This window comes from Chiloscyllium plagiosum, chromosome 35 (assembly GCF_004010195.1).
Source record: "Chiloscyllium plagiosum isolate BGI_BamShark_2017 chromosome 35, ASM401019v2, whole genome shotgun sequence".
NCBI lineage: Eukaryota > Metazoa > Chordata > Chondrichthyes > Orectolobiformes > Hemiscylliidae > Chiloscyllium > Chiloscyllium plagiosum.
This window is the reverse complement of record NC_057744.1, coordinates 23,286,573-23,309,112: the sequence shown is the minus strand read 5'-3', so window position 1 is coordinate 23,309,112 and position 22,540 is coordinate 23,286,573. Positions and strand designations below refer to the sequence as shown.

The following is a 22,540-nucleotide window of genomic DNA, read 5'->3' as shown; positions in this document are numbered from 1 at the left end:
GGAAGGGGGAATGGAGGTGTGCGTGGGAAAGGTAAGCACCCTCTGTGGACAGAGGGTAGAGTCCCAATTAAGTACCTTTTGTGTTTTGCGGATGGCTTTATTTTGGGTTTTTTTGTAAATAGGCTCTATGAGTCTCCTTTTGAGTATGCTCAGCGTGTTGCAAGACAAATTCTTCCTCTTGGCAGGTCAACGGTGATTGTAAAGGATCATGGTTAGTGGCATTCTTAAATGGCACACCTAGAATATCAGAGGGATTCATTTGCCAGTTAAAAGAAAAAAAGATGATGTTAAGCCTTAGAAGGGAGAAGGTGGAAGTTGCCCTGTTGCAGGAGACTCCTCTTAATGACAAGGAACACTTGCAGCAGGCTGGGTTTGATCAGGTGTTTTTCTCGTCTTTTAGTACTTTGAGCAGAGGAGTGGCAATGCTCGTCCAGAAGGGTCTCCCATTTAATATTCCTTGGTTATTCTTAAGGCTCTTATACATGGTGAGGAATATGATATTTTGAATGTCTCCTGTCCTCCGGCCCACCCTCTTAAATGTCTGACTGACACACTATCTAAGCTGATGGCCTTGGCGGTGCGCATACTATTAAGGGGGGGGGGCACTTTAGTTGCCTTATGGATCCTGTGCTGGATAGAATGCCCAAAGGCCCCCCAAAGCTTTCTTCACAATCTAAGCAGTTAGGTATCTATGGGTGGAACTGGGGTTGGTAGACGTTTGGAGATGTTAACACCCTATGGACAGAGATTTTACGTTCTTTTCCAATCCTCATAAATGCCACACAAGGATTGATTAATTCCTAACTCCCGTGGCTTTTTTTTAGATTTGGTAGTATCCTGTTTGATTGGGAAAATTGCCACCTCTGATCATGCAGCATGTATTAGTTATGGTTAAGATTAAGGGTAATGCAGTGGGCTCATGGTAATGGTGAATGGATCCCTTCATCCTCAAGGACAGCAAGTTTATAGATTACCTCCCTAGGGAATTTGAAAATTTTTTGGCCACTAATTCAGTAAAATTAGTAATCCGAATCAAGAGTGTGGTGCTAGAAATGCACAGCAGGTCAGGCAGCATCCGAGGAGCAAGGAAATCAATGTTTCAAGCAAAAGGCCTTCATCAGGAATCAGCTAGTAGTCCACCCATTCTTTGAGAGACTGCTTTGGGTGGCACGGTGGCACAGTGGTTAGCACTGCTGCCTCACAGCGCCAGAGACCCGGGTTCAATTCCCGCCTCAGGTGACTGACTGTGTGGAGTTTGCACATTCTGCCCGTGTCTGCGTGGGTTTCCTCCGGGTGCTCCGGTTTCCTCCCACAGTTCAAAGATGTGCAGGTCAGGTGAATTGGCCATGCTAAGTTGCCCGTAGTGTTAGGTAAGGGGTAAATGTAGGGGTATGGGTGGGTTGCGCTTCGGCGGGTCGGTGTGGACTTGTTGGGCCGAAGGGCCTGTTTCCACACTGTAATGTAATGTAATGTAAATGTAAATATAATGTAAATGCTAAGGTCTATGCTAGAGGGATGATTATCTCATACTCTGCCAGCCAGAAGCAAGAGAAGGGAGAGCAGCAGTGTCTGCTTGAGATACAACTGAAGGCAGCTGAGATGGCATATTACAGGAAACTGTCAGTGACTTAAGCTGCAATGGATCACAGCTCTCCGATCCACCTTAAACTCCATGCTCACGCAGACAGCAAGAAAGGAACTTCCCTTTGTGCAGCAGAGGCTGTTTTAGCATGGTGATAGGCCAGGTAAATACTTGGAAAATTTGGTCAGGAAGAACAATGCCTCCCAATCTATTGCTTCTATTAGGGAACGGAATGGGACTCTTACAATGCTAAGAACATCAATGAGGCATTTCGGAGGTTTAACTCTGAACTTTACCAGTCTGAATGCTGTGAGGACAGATGGGATAAGATGGAGTCTCTTTAGGAATTTGGATCTTCCTGGTGCTTCTGCTGAGCAGGCGTCTCCCCTTAGTATTCCATTAACAGCTCAAGAGATAAAGGAGGCAGTGAGGCAACTTCAAAGTGGTAAAGTGCCCGGCCCTGATGATTTGCCCAGTGAGTTTTATAAACATACTGTCAGGACCACTGCTATAACTATTCATATAGTCAGGATTGCCTCCAGCCATCCTTGAGAAAGGCTAATATCTCTATTATCCTCAAGAAAGGAAAGGCCCCAGAGGACTGTGCTTCTTAGAGATCCATCTCACTTTTAAACTCTGATTTTAAAATTTTATCGACATTGAGGTTGGAAAGGGTGTTGCCCTCTACTGTTAAGGAGGATCAGACGGGCTTTATAAAGGGTCGCAGGTCTTCTAATAATGTTAGGAGACTACTTAACATGATTCAAGTGTGCCAGCAACGGTCAGTTCAAGGGTTGGTAGTTTCCTTGGATGCAGAGAAGGCATTTGACCAGGTGGAATGGCTGTATCTTTCTTATACCCTGAAGCAGTTTGGCCTGGATGAGGTGTTTGCCAGATGGGTAAGGGTCCTTTTACAGCCATCCTCTGGCAGGAGTTCTCACTAATGGTATACGGTCCAATAATTTTAACATTGGTAGGGGCGGTTGGCAAGGCTGTCCCCTCTCATCTTTGCTCTTCACATTGGTGATTCAGCCGCTGGCAGAGGCTATTCATGGGAACCCTAATGTAGCTGCCCCAAAGGTAGGGTCGAGGGTGCACAAGATCACATCATATGTGGGTGATGTTTCTCATTTTTCTTTCGAACCTGGCAGTTTCAGTGCCTTATTTGATCACAATGAATTAATTAATTTGGCTTTTTCATGATCAATTTTTCAAAATCGAGAGGCTATGCCTATATGTGGTCTTAGGGGAATACTGGACGTTGAAGGTGGGGTCCCCTTTAAGTGGGCACAGGGAGGCTTTCTTTATTTGGGCCTCTCTGTTACCCCTAGTTTTGATCAGTTATTCAAGGCTAATTTTGTTCATTTCTTTGACAAAATTAAAAAAGACCTTCTAAGGTGGGGGGCCCTTCCAATATCATGGCTAGGTTGTGTCGCTCTTATGAAAATGAATGGTCTTCCTTGCTTATTATACCCTCTGTGGATGCTTCCTTTGCTTTTTCTGAGACAAACATTTTGGAAATTAAATAGCTGCATTAGTTCTTCTATTTGGCACCAAAAGCGGCCCCTTATCATGCTTACAAAATTGCAAATGCTCCAGAGTTTGGGAGGAGTGGATCTCCCGGATGTCAAAAGGTATCAATTGAGCTCCCTTCTATCTTTTGTGAGTGATTGGGCCTGTGAGGACTTGGGCATTGATATGGTCAGACATTGAGGCCTCCCAGGCAAAATATTGGGGCGGATAGGGGAGTCTCTTGTTTGGGATAACCTGTTCGAAGATGAAATGTTAATGTCATTTGATCAAACAAATGCCATGGGTGGTACGGTGGCACAGCAGTTAGCACTGCTGCCTCACAGCGCCAGAGACCCGGGTTCAATTCCCGCCTCAGGCAACTGTGTGTGTGGAGCTTGCATACTATCCCCATGTCTGCTTCGGTTTCCTCCCACAGTCCAAAAATGTGCAGGTTAGGTGAGTTGGTCATGCTAAATTGTCCGTAGTGTTAGGTGAATGGGTAAATGTAGGGGAATGGGTCTGGGTGGGTTGCTCTTCAGAGGGTCGGTGTGGACTTGTTGGGCTGAAGGGTCTGTTTCCACACTGTAAGTAATCTAATTTAATAATTCATAAATATGGATTATCGAGTAGAGACCTCTTCCGTCTCAGATTCTGAGATTTTATCTGAAAAGATACTACACTTCTGACTGATACGGCATCAGTTACAGATCTTATACGGAAAAGTGGGTGCTTCAGGCTAAGAGTACTCTTTCAGTGAGTACTCTCCATCATTTGTTGGGGGGAGGTTCCTCGGATGACATCGAGTGATTATGGGAGGTCTGGGGGAGAGAGTTATGGGTAGAGATCACTCCGTAAACGTGGGAGGACATTTGTGAGAATGCGAGGAAGATTTCAATATGTAATAGGACCCATGCTATGCAGTTAAAGATTCTCCATAGGGCTCATCTGGCCTCAGATCATCTTGCAAATTTAAGCAGGGTGCATCTTCAATGTGTCCCAAATGTAACATAAATATAGGTACCCTCACTCATTGTTTGTACGTTCTGGAGCGCTGTGGCAGGGGTAATAGAGAGGGTCTTGGGGACCAATGTCAAGGTGGAACAGTTTCTCTTCTCCTGGGTTTGCCTAATTTATCTCCCTGAGATGTACACGGGAAAAAGCTTTTTAGCATCCTCACTTATTGTGCAAGGAAGAACATTCTGATGTGCTGGGTGTTTGAGAACCCCCTGGCTCGGTCAGGGTGGCATAAGTTAATTATGGAATACATTCCTTTGGACTTTCTTACAAACATGGTACACCAGAAAACGGTCATTTTTTAAGAAGACATGGCAGCCCTTTTTGAAGTATTTGGAAGCAGATCTGTTCCCCATTTTAATTAGGGCTTTTGCCTAGCTATGGTGGTTTGGTTTAATATGTCTAATGTCCTGAGAGGAACAATTTTGAGCAAACGTGGGTTTAACTCTCTCTCCCAGACCTCCCATAATCGCTCAATGTCATCCGAGGAACCTCCGCCTAACAAATGATAGAGAGTACTCACTGAAAGAGTGCCCTCAAAAGTGGAGAGCTGAGGTTTTGTTACGCTGAGCTGTGTTATTTATTTATTAAGGTGTAATGAGTGTAGTTGTGAGTTCTTTTGTACAGAAGTATAGTAGTTTGTTTATTGTTGTTGTTTTTGTTGTTGTAATGTTATATTTTCATATTTATGTAATTTTATAATTTTGCAAAGAAAAATTTTTTTTCTATAAAAATATTTTAAAAAATACAAGTCCTTGATACCAGAGCAGTCCTAATCAGGCAGCTGCCTTCTTCAAGTGGCAAGTGGACTGGGAAAGATGAAGGAAGATCAAGGGAAGAATTCTCTGGCATTCAAGGAGAAGATTGATAACATCACAAGCTACTGCAATCTACACATTCTGTGCCAATTATGTGTCCATAGTCTGGGACTATTGAAGCATCGCCAACAAAAATGATAAGTTAATAATAACAAACCTAATAACCTTAACACTACTTATGATTACTGCCTATTAAATATCAGTTGCTGCTGAACTATATGTAAAGCTTCATCACTGAATACAGACATAATCTGTGCCTTATTCTACCGTGCTTAAGGATAGGTAATCTTTAAAACTAGTGCTGTACCATGTTCAAAATATCACATTAACGTTATAAAAAAGATGAATTTTGGATGTTAGTGATTACTTTGATCAAATATCTTAACCTAAATTGTGAATATGTCCCTTTTTAAACTCTCTCGTGGATGTTGGGCATCACACGCTAGCCAGCATTTACTGGAGTCCTCTATTTGTCCTTGAGGTGGTGTGTGAGCTGCCTCTTGAACTGCTACAGTCCATGTGTTATAGGTAAACCCCAATATCATTAGGGAGGAATTTCCAGGATTTTGAACCATTGACAATGAAGAAACAGTGATATATTTCTAAGTCAGGAAAAAGTGAGGACTGCAGATGCTGGAGCGTCAGAATTGTAAGTTGTAAGGATGGTGCTGGAAAAGCACAGCATGGGCATAAGCCCTTCATCCGGAATGCCAGGACATTCTTGAAGAAGAGCTAATGCTCAAAATGTCGACTTTCCTGCTCCTTGGATGCTGCCTGACCTGCTGTGTTTTTCCAGCGCCATCCTTTTTGATCCCCCCTCCACATATTCCTAAGTCAGTATGGTTAATGAACTGGAAGGGAATTTACAGGTAGTGGTCCCATGTATCTGTTGCCCTTGTCCTTTTAGATGGAAGTGAACATAGGTTTGTAAGGTGCTGTCTAAGGATATTTGGTGAATTTTGCAGTTCTTGTAGATAGCACACACTGCTGGTGGATGGGATGCCAATTGAGCAGACTGCTTTGTTCTGGATTGCGTCAAGTTTCTTGAATGCTGTTGGAGCTGCACTCATCCAGCAAGTGCCTGACTTGTGCCTTGTAAATAGTGGACAGGCTTTAGGAGTTAGAAGGTGAGTTATTCAATGCAGTATTCCTATCCTCTGATCTGCTCTTGCAACAATCACTGATGGTGACACCATTGAATGTCAAGGGGTGGTGGTTAAATTGTCTCTTATTGGAAAAGGTTATTGCCTGACATTTGTGCAATATAAACATTATTTGCCACTTGTCAGCCCAACGTTGAATGTTGTCTGGGCCTTGTTGCATGTAAACATGGACTGCTTCAGTGTCTGAGAAGTTGCATATTTATGGCATAAAATAATAAGACTGTAAGTAACCTAACCTGCAATTTCTGTGCCTTTTGTTTCCACTTCATTTCAATAGTACTGCTCTCCTCACCATCCAAAACATGCTGGACAGACTCATGAGTATTCACACATTTGGAACTTTTTGCAGAAGATAGCTGTGAAGGTAAATGAGTGTTAGTATCATTGAAATCAACAGGAAAAATAATACTGAAACAAAAATAGAATGTGCTTGTAAAACTCCACAGGTCTCACAGCATCTGTGGAAAGGAAGTAAACGTTTCCAATCCACTTCTCTTCTCATGAAGTCAAAAATCAAACGACACCAGGTTAAGGTCTAACAGATTTATTTGAAATTGCAATCTTTCGGAGTTCTGCTCCTTCTTCAGGCATGGTATGACAGGGAGGTGTAAGACACAGTATTCCCGATGAAGGGCATTTGCCCGAAACGTCAATTCTCCTGCTCCTCGGATACACCTGACCTGCTATGCTTTTCCAACACTCTCGACTCTAATCTCCAGCATCTGCAGTCCTCACTTTCACACAGTATTTTTTTGACCTTGTCCACCCCAGTCCAACTTCGGCATTTCCATATCACATCTTCACACGAAGGTTTAGAACAGAGTTTCACACCATTTAATACTTTTGAATGTGGAGAGATGACAAGAGGTGGTTTTACATAAGTTACAGATGATAGGTGTACCTCAAGACAGCAACTTTCAAATTTTCACATTTGACTATTAACATATACTTCCTGCAAGTTACTGTTTGATTTGTTCATAACTCAATGCCATTAGCCGCATTGTTAATTTCATGGCAAAATTTCATAGTCCACTGTGAGACAACTGCATCCACATTCAGAACAGTATAAAGACCTGAGAGTAGTAATACCATATTACATTCATGTTCACGAGATAACAATCAACAAATGCAAATTAATTATGTGAAAGGTCACAGGGGCATTCAATTTGGAGGATAAAGAGAGTCCTTAAATAAAACACTTCAGGAATGAAGCAATGATTATGTATTTTTAATCAGTCTTCAATGACTCACATTTGCTGAGATGAATGCATATCACCAATGATGTCTAATTGAAGCCGAATACTCCTTCCAATGATCATCCAACCACTTAATTCAATGTTTGGAAGGTGCAGCTGTTATACCCACTGGACCCAATAAAGTGAATTGTGTAGCATTTTAAATTCAGAAAAAGAATATCCACAAAAAATATAATTTCCACCTCACATTCTGTATGCCCTCGTCCCACCCCTGGATGCCTAAGCTGAACAGATATCACCGTTATCATAAAGGGATCATTTTAAGTGTGCCTGTGAATTGGGCTGTTTGGGATGGGACAGGGGATTTGTAGAAGAGAGAAACTCCAAATGTGCCCAAGCTCAGCAGTGTGGTCAGATAATTTTAATCTGCAGGCTTCATCTACATGCCACCAGTCAGCTCCTCCTCCCCGCCTTTCAAAATCGGTGAATAGAAGACTAGAGTACCAGAGCAAACGAAAATGAGGCTAACTGTGAAGGAAGTGAGTCACCAGGAAGGGGTTTTGGAAGTGTCATGCAGATATGATTTTAATGGCATAACTGTCAGCAAACATGCAACTCCAAAAATATACAATATCAGATCTTCTTGCCAGTGATGGAGCTATGATGGACTACAATGATTACAATTAAAAGTAAGGCCCATTCTATTTGCAGCTGGGACTTCCTGTCTGGTTGTGAGCAGCAAGCCATTATTGCAGAAAGTCATGAGTAATATTGGAGAGGAGAAGGACTGGTGAGATCACACCCCTTTCAATGTTACTATCTCTAGTATCCCCTTTCAAGTCAGCATGCTTGCTGTATTATGGTAATTTTTTTAAGTACTTAAGATGTTTTTAAAAGATACACCCTATTCCTAATGCTTCAAAGACTTTTAATTTCTTTAAGAATTTATGGGGTACAATGGTGTGTGGGGGTGTTGCTAATTGTTCAGGCTTAGTTTTAATACATTTCTAAGCATTTCTGATACAGCTCCCACTTAGAATTACGGTTGACACAGGTTTTATACCTGTGATTACCATCATGAGTATCCTGAGTAAGTCCTAGTGCATAGAGTGGCAGATGAGAGCAGCTGCAGAGACACCGTGAGTGCCAGGTAGCAGAAAAAAAGTGGTCTTGCCCTGGTGGAGTGTAAAATAATTTTGCAGCATTGCTGGCTGTTCCTCTTGATCATAGAAGATGAACAGACCTAGATACTGACCTCGGGCCAGACTGTCAGGTCTGGTGTCGTAGACTCTACTGCCAGTCCTCCAGGAAAATGACAGCCCTTCTCTACACAAACACATCCACCTGGACTACCAGGTCCCCCTCAGAGAATTGTGACATTATTTTCTCCTTCTCCTACATTTTCTGAATGTATGCTCATCATCGAGCAGGCCAGCTTTGGAATGCACAGAGGCCTTTAAATATGGATGCCAGTCTTTCATATTAGATATCTGATAAAAGGTGGATTTTCCCAGGAATAGTCCATGGAAAGATGGAGCTAGAACTGACATGAGAGAGGTGCCACTAGAGTGGTATATATTGTTAAGAAGGCAAATTTGAGAAGTTATGAAAGGTGTCTTGATAGACCTCAGGATAAGAAATCCTCCAAGAAACATGATGAAACTGACACAACCAAAAATGTGTAAGGTTCAGCCTGTTCCTTTTAGTAAATAAGGGAGAAAAGATTAAGCAAGGCATATGGTATGGAGGGAAGGCAGGGGACTCGAGGCTGTTTTCGTTAGAGAGAAGGAGGTTGAGCGGTGACTTAATTAGGACATGTAAGATAATTAGTGTTAGATAGGATGGATAGTGAGAGCATATTTCCTTGAATGGTAATGGCTAGCACAAGGGGACGTAGCTTTAAATTGAGTGGTAATAGATATAGGACAGATGTCAGAGGTAGTTATTTTACTCAGAGTTGTAAGGGCGTAGAATGCCTTGTCTGCAACAGTAGTGGACTTGCCAACATTAAAGGCATTTAAATGGTTATTGGATAAATAGGTGGATGATAATGGAATAGTGTTGGTTAGATGGGCATTAGATTGGTTTGACAGGTCGGCACAACATTGAGGGCTGAAAGGCCTGTACTGTGCTGTAAAGTTCCTACGTTTCAATGTCCTATAATTCACTCTGGTAGCTCAGAGTGACTCAGAAATTACACCATTAATTTGAACTGAAATTTGAATTAGATTTATTGTCATATGTACTCACATGAATACAGCGAAAAGTTTACAAGTTGCCACCCTAGATACATTTTTACCTATTTACACATTCTTTGATTATCTTACTTTTCTGCTTTGTAACTAAGTTAACTATTACAGTCTTTTTTAACGAGAAAAACAAAGCAACACTACATGGAAAGCTGGAGTGGGAAGTAGAGTCCACCTAAAGAATTTGGGAAGACATCACTATGGGATCTCCTGAGAGCCAAACTAATTATTACTAACTGAAACCAAGCAAATAATGTAGTACTTTCCTAACCAGCTGCAGCTAAAGAATAAACAATTTACCCCTGAAACTATATGTTTGAATAAATAAATAACTGCATGTAATAAAAGAATGACTCATTGTCATTTCATTCCAGCTATTTTAACAGTGGTTCTTTATTGTGAAGGACAAGAAATATTAGCGCATTTTGAGAAGATTTGTAGCTCAGGCTGAGGCTCTGGATGTAAGTTTGCTCATTGAGCTGGAAGGTTCATTTCCAGACGTTTCGTCACCCTACTAGGTAACATCTTCAGTGGGCCTCTGGGCGAAGCACTGCTGATGATTTCTGCTTTCTATTTATCTTTTGGGTCGGTAATGTCATTTCCTGTCGTGATATCATTTCCTGTTATTTTTCTCAGAGGGTGATATATGGAGTTTAACTCGATGCGTATGTTGATAGAGTTCCAGTTGGAATGCCATGCTTCTAGGAATTCTCATGCATGTCCCTGTTTGGCTTGTTCTAGGATGGATGTGATGTCCCAGTCGAAGTGGTGTCCTTCCTTATATGTATGCAAGGATACTAGTGAGAGAGGGTCATGTCGTTTTGTGGCTAGTTGGTGTTCATGTATCCTGGTGGCTAGTTTTCTATCTGTTTGTACAATGTAGTGTTTGTTACAGTTCTTGCACAGTATTTTGCAAATGACATTAGTTTTGCTTGTTGTCTGTATAGAGTCTCTCAAGTTCCACAACACACAAAAGCAACAGTTAATGAACTTCAAAGACCCTATACAGACAACAAGCAAAACTAACGTCATTTATAAATTACCCTGCAAGAACTGTAATAAAGACTACATTGGACAAACAGGCAGAAAGCTAGCCACCAGGATACATGAACATCAACTAGCCACAAAATGACATTACCCTCTCTCACTAGTATCCTTACATGCAGATAAGGAAGGACACCAGTTCGACTGGGACAACACATCCATCCTAGTACAAGCCAAGCAGAGACATGCATGAGAATTCCTAGAAGCATGGCATTCCAACCTGAACTCTATCAACAAACACATTGAGTTAGACCCCATCTCCCACCCCTTGACAAAAACAGGAGATGACATCACCACAGGAAATGACATTACCAACCCAAAAATATAAATACAAAACAGAAATCATCAGCAGTGCTTTGCCTGGAGGCCCACTGAAAATGTTACCTAGTAGGGTGACGAAACAACTGAAAATGAACCTTCCAGCTCAGCGAGCAAACCTACATCCAGGACAAGAAATATATTAAACTTTAGCATAATCATTTCCCTTTTGAATATTTTCTTTCTTTACAGGTTTATTGCTTCGATATTGTATTTCAGCAAGATTTTGTAAAATGCGATTCAGCAGAACTGCTCCACAAAATCTAATACTGTTCTACTGCTCATATTCAAAAGCTTAAAAGAAATCACTGTTTGCTTAAACTTAACTAAAGATGCCATTTGGAAAGTATTTAAAAAATTAAGTCCACCAGTAAGACTTTTCCAGCTCTCTGGTTTCTCCAGCGGATGAATTTGTATTTAGTCCATGGGGATCCTGCTATGCCACAGGTGAACTGATATCCAGCATAATTATTGAGTGAACTGAGTAGCCAGCTGAGAAGTTCAAACAAAATATGTTCCACTAAAATGTGTTCCAGTAAATTTAGACTAATGTTTTTGTTCTAAATTGTGAGACTAATTTGGCTTGTTGTCTCCTTTCCTTTAATTTATCGATTTACAGTTATTTAAACCAAATGATTAGTCATTTCCATTTGCATTGAGTATTTGCTGACTAAGTTGCAAATATTCTACTCAGCTGCAATTATTTGCCTATTTATGAATATAAAATATGAACCAGTTACGTGTGCTATCGCAGGCAAAACTATATAAGATCTACCATGTAGCAGAATTGTTTGTTGGTTTGTTGGACACAGGCACTTCCAACAACACATTATGCACAACAAAACCAACTTGCAATATATAGGAATTAATCAGTATTTTTGAAAAAAGAAATCTCATCAGAAAAAATATGTATTACTTATAAAAATAAAATGATGCTTTATTTATGATATGGTGCACAAACTTGTAATCACTGCAAGGAATTAGCAAGTATTTTTACTGGAAGATCTTGCATGATATTAAACATAATCAGCAGGAAAGGTTTTTTTTAATCTGTTCTTTTGTTTTTGCACAGGTGATGTTAATGTTAATAAACAAAATGGAACATCTTTGTTTGAATTCAGGAATAAAATGCTGCAGGTAGAACTGAGGTAATTCAATACAAGTTGGCCTACTATTCCCATTTATCTGAATAAGTGAACATGATTATGAAATAATGGACTCAATAATGATTATCATTGGTTAAAAGCACGTCTGTACTTGATAAGTTTTTTTTTAAAAGACAATGGATTGGCTCAAATGTTCAATTCTCTACTGAATGAAATCTACACTATGTTCAGCATTTCAAAATGCACTGTAGTTATAACATGGGAAAATGTACACTGCTTGAAAGGACTCCCAGAGACAGCGTCTATTTCAGGTGTTGATTGCTCAGACACAATCACAACATAGTTCCTCATTATCTCTTTCACTGTGACGCAGGCCTCAACCTCTGCCATGTTCTTTTCTGAGCTATTCTAATAATACCAATCAAATTGAGAAAATGATCAAATGAAGTTACATTTTGAGCATCATAAGCTGTGTAATGTTCTTTCTGTTAAATTGAGTTCGTAATTACTTCTCCACCGAGCATATACAACAAAGCTTGCAATCATGGCATGCTATTATCCCAGGCTTGGGTACTGAAATCTGCAATAGGACTTCAAAGGCTCACGGTTGTTGAATTGCATTTGGCTGCTATTGTGGGGGCTTGGGCAATCTTGATTAGATGTTCATACTAAGGCGAAATATGCTGCACTGAGAGCCCAGGCCTTTTGGTCTAGAGCCAATGAGCCATTAATAAATTGTATATTATGTCTTTCCACTTTGAAGTGACAGTTATTGGTAAGGGAAGGAGCTAGTTTAAGTGCAGCTGAGGTAGATGTACAGCTACATCTATTATCAAAAGAAGTCAACAGGTTCTCCTAGACTAACATGACTGGAAAAGTTGCTGCTTTACGCAACAGCAAATTCATTTTTATAGATTCAATATCAAGCTTATTTGTCGCTAATAAACTGATGTGATAACATCAATTATCTCTCTTCGAAACGTAATGTTAAAGGCTAAAGTAAAATGAAGCAGTACCCAAAAATCTCACAGCAAAATTGTGTTCAATATTGATAACTTCAAAGAAAATAATCCACAGAAAGAAGAGACAACTGTTTAATAGAAGTAATTAGTTGCTTTGAGATGACACTGTAAGGTGATTGGAACTGACTTCATACACAGCTACATTCTGCAATTATCTTTTACTCACCATGGTTTAATGAAGAAATAATTCTGCTGTACTCAGGCAAATCAACCATTGTTTCAGCTTTTCTTTCTAAAATACTATCAGCTGTATTCCATTAGCAAATAGAATCCAATTGCTATTGGTTATGAGTAAATTAAAGCCACAAGTCCTGAAAGGGTTGTGTGGCATTGCAGAAGTTAGTATACCTCTGTTCAAGAAATTCAGGTTCCAGGCACAGCTACCACCTAAGTGTTTCGGAATGGATCCAAATAGTTTGATTGAAATAAAACACAATCCTGCATCACCTGCAACTGATTGACATAATAGTATTAATATTCACACTTAAAAATAATTACATTTTTTAAAATTCATTCAGGGGCGTGGGTTCACTGGCTGGGGCAGCATTTATTGCCCATCCTGAGTTGACTTTGAGAAAGTAATGGACAGCAGCCTTCTTGAATCACCGGAATCCATTCGTTGTAGGTATAGCCACAATTTATTAGAAAAGGACTTCCAGGATCTTGACAGAGTTGCTCTGAAGGAAAGACAATGTGCTTCCAAGTTCAGATGGCTTGGAGGGGTACCTATACATGGCTGTGCTCCGAGGTATTGGCTGTTTGTGTTCTAGATAGTGGCAGTCCTGGGTTTGGAAGGTGTTGTCTAAGGAGGCTTGGTGAATTTCTGCAATGCATCGTGTACATGGTTCATTACTGCTGCTGTTACTGAGCATCAGTGCTGGAAGGCTGTGAATGTTTGTGAATGTGGTATCAAGTTGGGGATGCACTCATCCAGGCAAATGGGAAATATTCCAGCAAATTCCTGACCTTTGGCTTGCAGTTGGTGTACAGACTTTGTGGAGTCAGGAGCTGAGCAATACACTTCTGGAATCCCTGTCTCTTGCCTGCTGTTTTAGCCATTTTACTTATCGCTAGTTCACCTTAGTTTCTGGCAAATGGTAATCCCCAGGACATTAATAGTGGGTGGTTCAGTGATGATGGTGTCATTGAATGAATGCCAAGGGGCAAAGGTTAAATTCTCTCTTACAGTCACAGAGCATGGACTGTAAGACACGATGAAGAGGAATTTCTTTCCTCAGAGTAGTGAATTGTGGAATTCTTTACCACTGAGGGCTATTCTTTACCACCAGTCCACGCTGAACATAATCCTAAACCAAACTAGTCCCCACCTGCCTGCTCCTGACCCATATCCCTCCAAACCTTTCTTCTTCATGTTCTTATCCAAATGTCTTTTAAACATTGTAATTGCACCCACATCCAATACTTTCTCAGGGAGTTCATTCAACATGCCAATCACCCTTGTGTAAAAAATTTGCTGCTCATATCTTTTTTAAATATCTCTCCTCTCACCTCAAAAATGTATCTCCGAGTCTTGAAATCTCAGATCCTAAGTACAGCATGAATATTATGTGCTACTTGTCAGCCAAACCTGAATACTATCCTTGTCTTGCTGCACTTGGATACAGACTACTTCAGTATCAGAGGAAAAAGCAGGGCAGTAGAGTGCTGAACATTAAGCAATCAATAGGTAACATTACGTGTCTGACATGTAAGGCTGGGAAGGTCACTGCCAGACGATCATTGATGGAGCAGCCAAATATGCTTGGGCTGATGGAATTCCCCTGAGGAACACCTGCAGAGATGTCTCGGAGCTAAGCTGTCTGACTTTCAACAACCACAACCATCTTCCTTTATGGCAAGTATGACTTCAACCAGCAGAGAGTTGGCAATCTAATTCCCATTAACTCCAGTTTTGCTAAAACTCCCTGATGCTACACTTGGTCAAATGCTCCCTTGACATCAAGGGGAGGCATTCTCACCTACCTCTGGAATCCCACTACAAGACTGTAAGATGTAGGTGCAGAAGTAGGTCACTTGGCACATCAAGTCTACTCCACCACTGAATTAAATCATGGCTAATCTGATAATCCTCAACTCTACTGCCCTGCTTTTTCCCCATAAACCTTCATATCCAGACTGACTAAAAATGTCTTTCTCAGGCTTAAATATACTTGATGACTCAGCCTCAATAGCCCTCAGTGGTAAAGAATTCCACAATTCACTACTCTGAGGAAAGAAATTCCTCTTCATCGTGTCTTAACTAAGAAACTCTTTATTCTAAGATTATACCCTCTGGGCCCTGACTTTTCCAGAAAGAGAAACAGCCTCTCTGCATCTACCCTGTCAAATCCCCGAATAATATTGTATGTTTAATAAGGTTGCCTCTCATTTTTCTACATTCAAATGAATACAGGATCACGTACTCTTCTCATAAGACAGACCCCTCCATACCTGGCATCAACTTAGTGAACCTTCTCTAGACTGCATAATAAAGTTGAGCTTGTTTGTTCAAAATCGGGGAATCTTGTGACCTTTTTCTCTTCATAGATAGCTGGCAGCTCAAACTTAATCTCGTTAAGAAGAACAAAAAAATGCTAATCCCTAACTGGAACATAACCTAAGTTTATGGTCTCCTCTGGAATCTGAACAAAGTACAAAATGAGTCCTCAAAAAAGGATACAAACTTACAGGGAAAACCTTGTTTCTATAAACGTGGATAAGAGAGCCAGTGGGCATTGAAAGTTTGCAATTATTTTAAGTTGATTTGGCATTATTTATACCAAATCAATCTTGAAATGACACATCAACATGACTCTGCTTAGAATCATAAAGACATAGAGATGTACACCATGGAAACAGATCCTTCGATCCAACCTGTCCATGCCGATGAGATATCCCAACCCAATCCAGTCCCACCTGCCAGCACCCGGCCCATATCCCTCCAAACCCCTACTATTCACATACCTATCCAGATGGCTTTTAAACGTTGTAATTGTACTTGCCTCCATACACGTACCACCCTCTGCGTGAAAAAGTTGCCGCTTAGGTCTCTGTTATATGTTTCTCCTCTCATCCTAAACCTATGCCCTCCAGTCCTCAACTCCCCACCCCAGAGAAAAGACTTTGCCTATTTATCCTATACATGCCCGTCATGATTTTGTAAACCTCTATAAGGTCACACCTCAGCCGTCGACACTCCAGGGAAAACAGCCCTAGCCTATTCAACCTCTCCCCATAGCTCGAATCCTCCAACCCTGGCAACATGCTTGTAAATCTTTTCTGAACCCTTTCAAGATTCACAACATCTTTCCGATAGGAAGGAGACCAGAATTGCACGCAATATTCCAACAGTGACCTAATCAATGTCCTGTACAGCCACAACACGACCTCCCAATTTCTGTACTCAATACTCTGACCAATAAAGGAAAGAATACCAAATGCCTTCTTCACTATCCTATCTACGTGTGATTCCACTTTCAAGGAGCTATGAACCTGGATTCCAAGATCTCTTTGTTCAGCAACACATTTGATCAGGTCCTAGGGATTTATCCATTTTTACGCGTTTCAAGACATCCAGCACTTCCTTCGCTGTAATACGGAGTGTATAAGTGTATAAGTCCTGCTAAAATTTCTTTCCCAAAATGCAGCACCTCACATTTATCTAAATCAAACTCCATCTGCCACTTCTCATCCCATTGGCCCATTTAATCAAGATCTGTTGTAATCTGAGATAACCTTCTTCGCTGTCCACTACACTTCCAATTTTGGTGTCATCTGCAAACTTACTAACTATACCTTTTATGCTCACATCCAAATCATTTATATAAATGATGAAAAGTAGTGGACCCAGCACCAATCCTTGTGGCACTCCACTGGTCACAGACCTCCAGTCTGAAAACCAAACCTCCACCACGAACCTCTGTTTTCGACCTTTGAGCCAGTTCTGTATCCAAATGGCTAGTTCTCCCTGTATTCCATGAGATCTAACTTTGCTAACCAGTCTCCCATGGGTAACCTTGTTGAATGCCTTATTGAAGTCCATATAGATTACGTACACCATTCTGCACTCATCAATCCTTTTTGTTACTTCTTTAGAAAACTCAATCAAGTTTTGTGAGACATGATTTCCCATGCATAAAGCCATGTTGACTATCCCTAATCAGTCCTTGCCTTTCCAAATACATGTACATCCTGTCCCCCAGGATTTCCTCCAACAACTTGCCCACCACGGCGTCAGACTCACTGGTCTATATTCCCCTGGCTTGTCCTTACCATCTTTCTTAAACAGTGGCATCATGTTAGCCAATCTCCAGTCTTCCGGCACCTCACCTGTGACTATCGATGATACAAGTATCTCAGTAAGAGGCCCAGCAATCACTTTCCTAGCTTCCCACAGAGTTCTAGAATACACTTGACCAGGTCCTAGGGATTTATCCACTTTTATGCGTTTCAAGACATCCAGCACTTCCTTCTCTGTAATACAGACATTTTTTCAAGATGTCACCATCTATTTTCCTACATTCTATATCCTCCATGTCCTTCTCCACAGCAAATACTGATGCAAAATACTCATTTAGTATCTCCCCCATTTTCTGCGGCTCCACACAAAGGCCACCTTGCTGATCTTTGAGGGGCTCTATTTTCTCCCTAGTTACCCTTTTGCCCTTAATGTATTTGTAAAAAACCTTTTTGGATTCTCCTTAACTCTATTTGCCAAAGCTATCTCATGTCCCCTTTTTGCCTTCCTGATTTCCCTCTTAAGTATACTCCTACTGCCTTTATACTCTTTTCAGGATTCAGTCGATCTATCCTGACAATACTTGACATATGCTTCCTTTCTTTTCTTAACCAAAACCTCAATTTCTGTAGTCATCCAGTATTCCTTATACCTACCAGCCTTTCCTTTCACCTGAATAGGAATGTACCTTCTCTGGACTCTCCTTACCTCATTAATGAAGGCTTCCCATTTTCCAGCCGTCCCTTTACCTGTGAACATCTGCACCCAATCAGCTTTTGAAAGTTCTTGCCTAATATCTTCAAAATTGGCCTTTCTCCAAATTAGAACTTCAACTTTTAGATCTGGTCTATCCTTTTCCATCACTATTTTAAAACTAATAGAATTATGGTTGCTGGTCTCAAAGTGCTCCCCCACTGACACCTCAGTCACCTGTCCCGTCTTATTTCCCAAGAGTAGGTCACGTTTTGCACCTTCTTGAGTAGGTACACCCACATACTGAACCAGAAACGTTTCTTGTCCAAACTTAACAAATTCCTCTCCATCTAAACCCTTCACACTGTGACAGTTAAAATCTCCTACCATAACCACCCTATTATTCTTACAGATAACAGAGATCTGCTTACAAATTTGTTTCTAAATTTCCCTCCAACTATTAGGGGGTCTATAATAACATCCCAAAAAAGTGATCATCCCTTTTTTATTTCTCAGTTCCACCTAAATAACTTCCCTGGATGTATTTCCAGGAATATCCTCCCTCAGCACAGCTGTAATGCTGTCCCTTATCAAAAACACCACTCCCTCTCTTGCCTCCCTTTCTATCCTTCATGTAGCATTTATAACCTGGAACATTAAGCTGCCAGTCCTGACCATCCCTGAGCCATGTTTCTGTAATTGCTATGATATCCCAGTCCCATGTTCCTAACCACGCCCTGAGTTCATCTGCCATCCCTGTTAGGCCCCTTGTGTTGAAATAAATGCAGTTTAATTTATCAGTCCTACCTCGTTCTCTGCTTTGCCCTGCCTGTTTGATTCACCTTTGTTCTCAACTGTAGCAGTCTCAGGTTGATCTCTTTCCTCACTATCTCCCTGGGTCTCACCTTACTAGTTTAAATCCTCCTGAGCAGCTCTAGCAAATCTCCCTGCCAGTATATTAGCCGCCTTCCAATTTAGGTGCAATCTGTCTTCTTGTTCAGGTCACTTCTACCCCAAAACAACTTCCAATGATCCAAAAATGTGAATCCTTCTCCCATACACCAGCTCCTTAGCCATGCATTCATCTGCTCTATCCTCCTATTCCTGCCCTCACTAGCTCGTAGCACTGGGAGTAATCCAGCTATTACTACTCTCGAGAACCTCTTTTTTAAATTCCTGCCTAACTCTCTGTAATCTCCCATCAGAATCTCATGGTTTTCCTTTCCTATGTTGTTGATTCCAAATTGTACAATTATCTCCTCTGGCCCCTTGAAAACATTCTGCACCCTCTCGGAGACATCATTGATCCTGGCACCAGGGAAGCAACACACCATTCTGAATTTTTGCTGCTGGCCACAGAAATGTCTGTCTGTCCGTTGGACTAGAGCCCTCTAAGACAATCGATCACTTGAAACCCAATGTACCTCTCATTACATTAGAGCCAGACTCAATACCAGAAACCTGGCTGTTCATGCTACATTCCCCTGAGAATCCATCACCCCCCACCTTTTTCTAAAACAGCATACTTGTTTGAAATGGGGCTAGCCACAGAAGACTCCTGCACTACTTGCCTACCTCTCTTACCTTTCCTGGAGTTAACCCATCTATAAGGCTGTATCTGAGACTTTCCCCCCTTCCTATAACTGCCATCCATCACATCCCCTTGCTCTTGTAAATTCCTCACTGCATCTAACTACCTCTCCAACCGATCCATTCGATCTGACAGGATTCACAACCAACGGCATTTATTGCAGATATAATCCTCAGTAATGTGTGATCTCTCCTAAACTCCCACATCTGACAAGAAGAGCATATCACTCTACTAAGGGCCATTTTTGCTTCTTTCAATCTACAGACCCAGAAAATAGCACTGTCTTATTCCTCTACAAAATCCTGCTTCAGGTTAAATGAATACTTATGGCTTTTAAAAAAATGTAATCAAGAGACATAGCTCAATAAAACATATAATCAAGAAAGAACCCACTCTCCCATTTTCTTTCAGTACAATGCATTGAGTTTGCAATTAATTATTGCAACCTAGCATGACAATTTCTCTATAAAATGACTTATCTTTGACAATTTGCAAATCTTTAATCAAAATAATATCTGCAGCTTGGATATTGCAAATCCTTGCTAAATAACTTGATTGGTGTTAGTTTTGGAAATTAAGGATTGCACATCAATTAATATGTGGAGGACTACAGGCACACTGCAATGTTTTCCTACATCAGATATAATTGGCACTTGAATATGTTAATATTGGTGAGAGAGGACATTATCGCCCTGCTGAGAACAGATGGAGGCCAGAAACAATAACCTAGCTCTTTAATAATACTAAAAAAACTGTATAAATTCCCATATTGTCTCTTGTTCTTTTTGTGACTAGATTCCTAGAATAAGAACATCAATATAACATTAGAGACTATGTAAAATACAAACTCATGGCCTGGCAATGTACTAACATGATACTGTCCCACAGACATATGAAAAGGAGGGCAACATGAGACTTGTAAATGAAATATTTTTGTAAAGAGAGATTCATTTAAATTGGAAAACAAAAGAGTATTTGTTAAGATACAGATCTTGTGAAATACACCACAAGAGTACCTCCTCCTAGGTGATTCCTCCTTGATGAGAATTGGTCAATCAGCACATAAAAGGTGAAAATACCAACATTTTCCATGTATTTCCAATGTTAGTATTTAGAATTAGTATCTGAGCTGCAATTACACATGCATAAGGGATTAATCAGTTCAGGGGAGGCAATAGCTGCGTGGTATTATTGGTAGAATATTAATCCAGAGACTTAGGCAATGTTCTAGGGTTCAAATCCCACTTTGGCAGATGGTGGAATTTAAATTCAATAAAAATCTGGAATTAAGAATCTAATGATGACCAAAACAAAACATCTGGATCAGTAATTCCCTTCTGGGAAGGAAACTGTTGTCCTTACCTGGTAATGGCAACATGTGAGTCCAGATCTTAGCAATGTGGTTGATTCTGAAATGGCCTCGCAAGCTACTGAATTGTATCAAACTGCTCCAAAGCAGAAATAAAGAATATGATTGACTACGACACCAGAAATTACAGCAAACACAATACTGTTAATCCCCCATACTAACAATTTTAGATGCATAATAAATCCTGGCTTTTGCAGCAAAGTCCACATTCCAGAAAAAAAATTAAAACAAACAGTAACAAACATCATAGTTCTGTTCACCAGGTATGCTGTTTCTTCATCCCCTGAAAATAGTTGAATCAACAAGGGAAGTAAAGTTAGGGTTGAGATCATCATATTAATGAAAAGAAAAATAATTATGTTGTACAGAAAACCAAAAAAAACACAGGAAACAGTAGTGACTTGCTTATCTGAAAGAAAATACTACTCAATCCATAAATTTCTTACAGTAACTTCAGAAATCTGCCTTTTGAATTATCATTGTCAATCTCTATGTTTTTGAATATATTTTGATATGAGAAATTGGAAATGGCCATTCTATTGTTTGAGAAATCATTCCCAAATAATTCTGGATGTTTTAACTGTGTATGGAATCAGATAATTATAAAACAATGTTACATCCTTTGATACCTCTCTGAAGACTGATGTGGATTGTTTTAAGACTGGGTTTTTGCACAACATTTATCATATGTGGTTTACAAGATCCTTACTGAAGGGCTAGGCTGGATAACTCACTTATTTTTTATTATGTAATCAATAAAGAAATAATGACATCCAAAAATCAGCAGGAAGTTATCCAACGTCATGAACCCTGACAGCATTTAAAAATGATTCCTCTAATTAGTGAAAGATTTATATTCCTGGTGAACTTCAATCCTCATCTCTGTACAAACTATATGCAAATTCTGCTGCTTTGATGTGCTACGTCTCTCAAATACACCAGGATGAGAATGCTACTCGTCATCTACTACAACATTGTTTTTATAACAGTCATAGAATCCTGATTCTTTTAAGTGTTCAGTTTTTCTCCCTGTCATAGGCAAAACTATTTTAATGCAGATAAGTTTGTCCATACTGACACAAAGAACAAGAAATAAAGATTTTCTAAACATATCATACAATGTAGGAAACTACATTGATATTAACTTTCCACGCAATCTATAAATAAGGAAATAATTTTGAATTTCTAAATGCCAGTTTTAGAAGTCTAGTGTAACACATTTATTGACATACGGGATGTTATAATGAGCCTACAATTCTCACAATATCCTTCAATACTGGAACTACCTGTATTTGTGATTAGGATGATAAAATGTACAAAACTGCTTTTTCTTGGGGAACACTTCAGTGGTCCAGGACATTCAGCCTTGGACCTTCGGGTGACCCATCCTCCAAGGTGGACTTCGGGATAGGCAGCAGAGAAAAGTGGCCGAGCAGAGGCTGATAGTTAAGTTCGGTACCCATAGAGAGGGCCTCAACCGGGACCTTGGGTTCATGTCACATTACAGGTGATCACCATTGCACTACACACACACACACACACAGATATTCCTACACACACACACTCTCACATACACACAGACACAGGTACACACAGACGCGCACACAGACACCCACACACACTCTT

General features: G+C 40.4%; 1 protein-coding gene across 2 annotated transcripts in view; it reads right to left on the bottom strand.

Moving 5' to 3' along the window:
- Window positions 1-22,540, bottom strand: part of jhy (junctional cadherin complex regulator) — a 98,263-nt gene that overhangs the window by 41,717 nt on the left and 34,006 nt on the right. For both annotated transcript variants that reach the window (XM_043676816.1, XM_043676817.1), the window contains exon 4: window positions 6,326-6,445. In XM_043676816.1, the coding sequence (XP_043532751.1) occupies window positions 6,326-6,445 (120 nt within the window). The remainder of the gene's footprint in view (window positions 1-6,325; window positions 6,446-22,540) is intronic.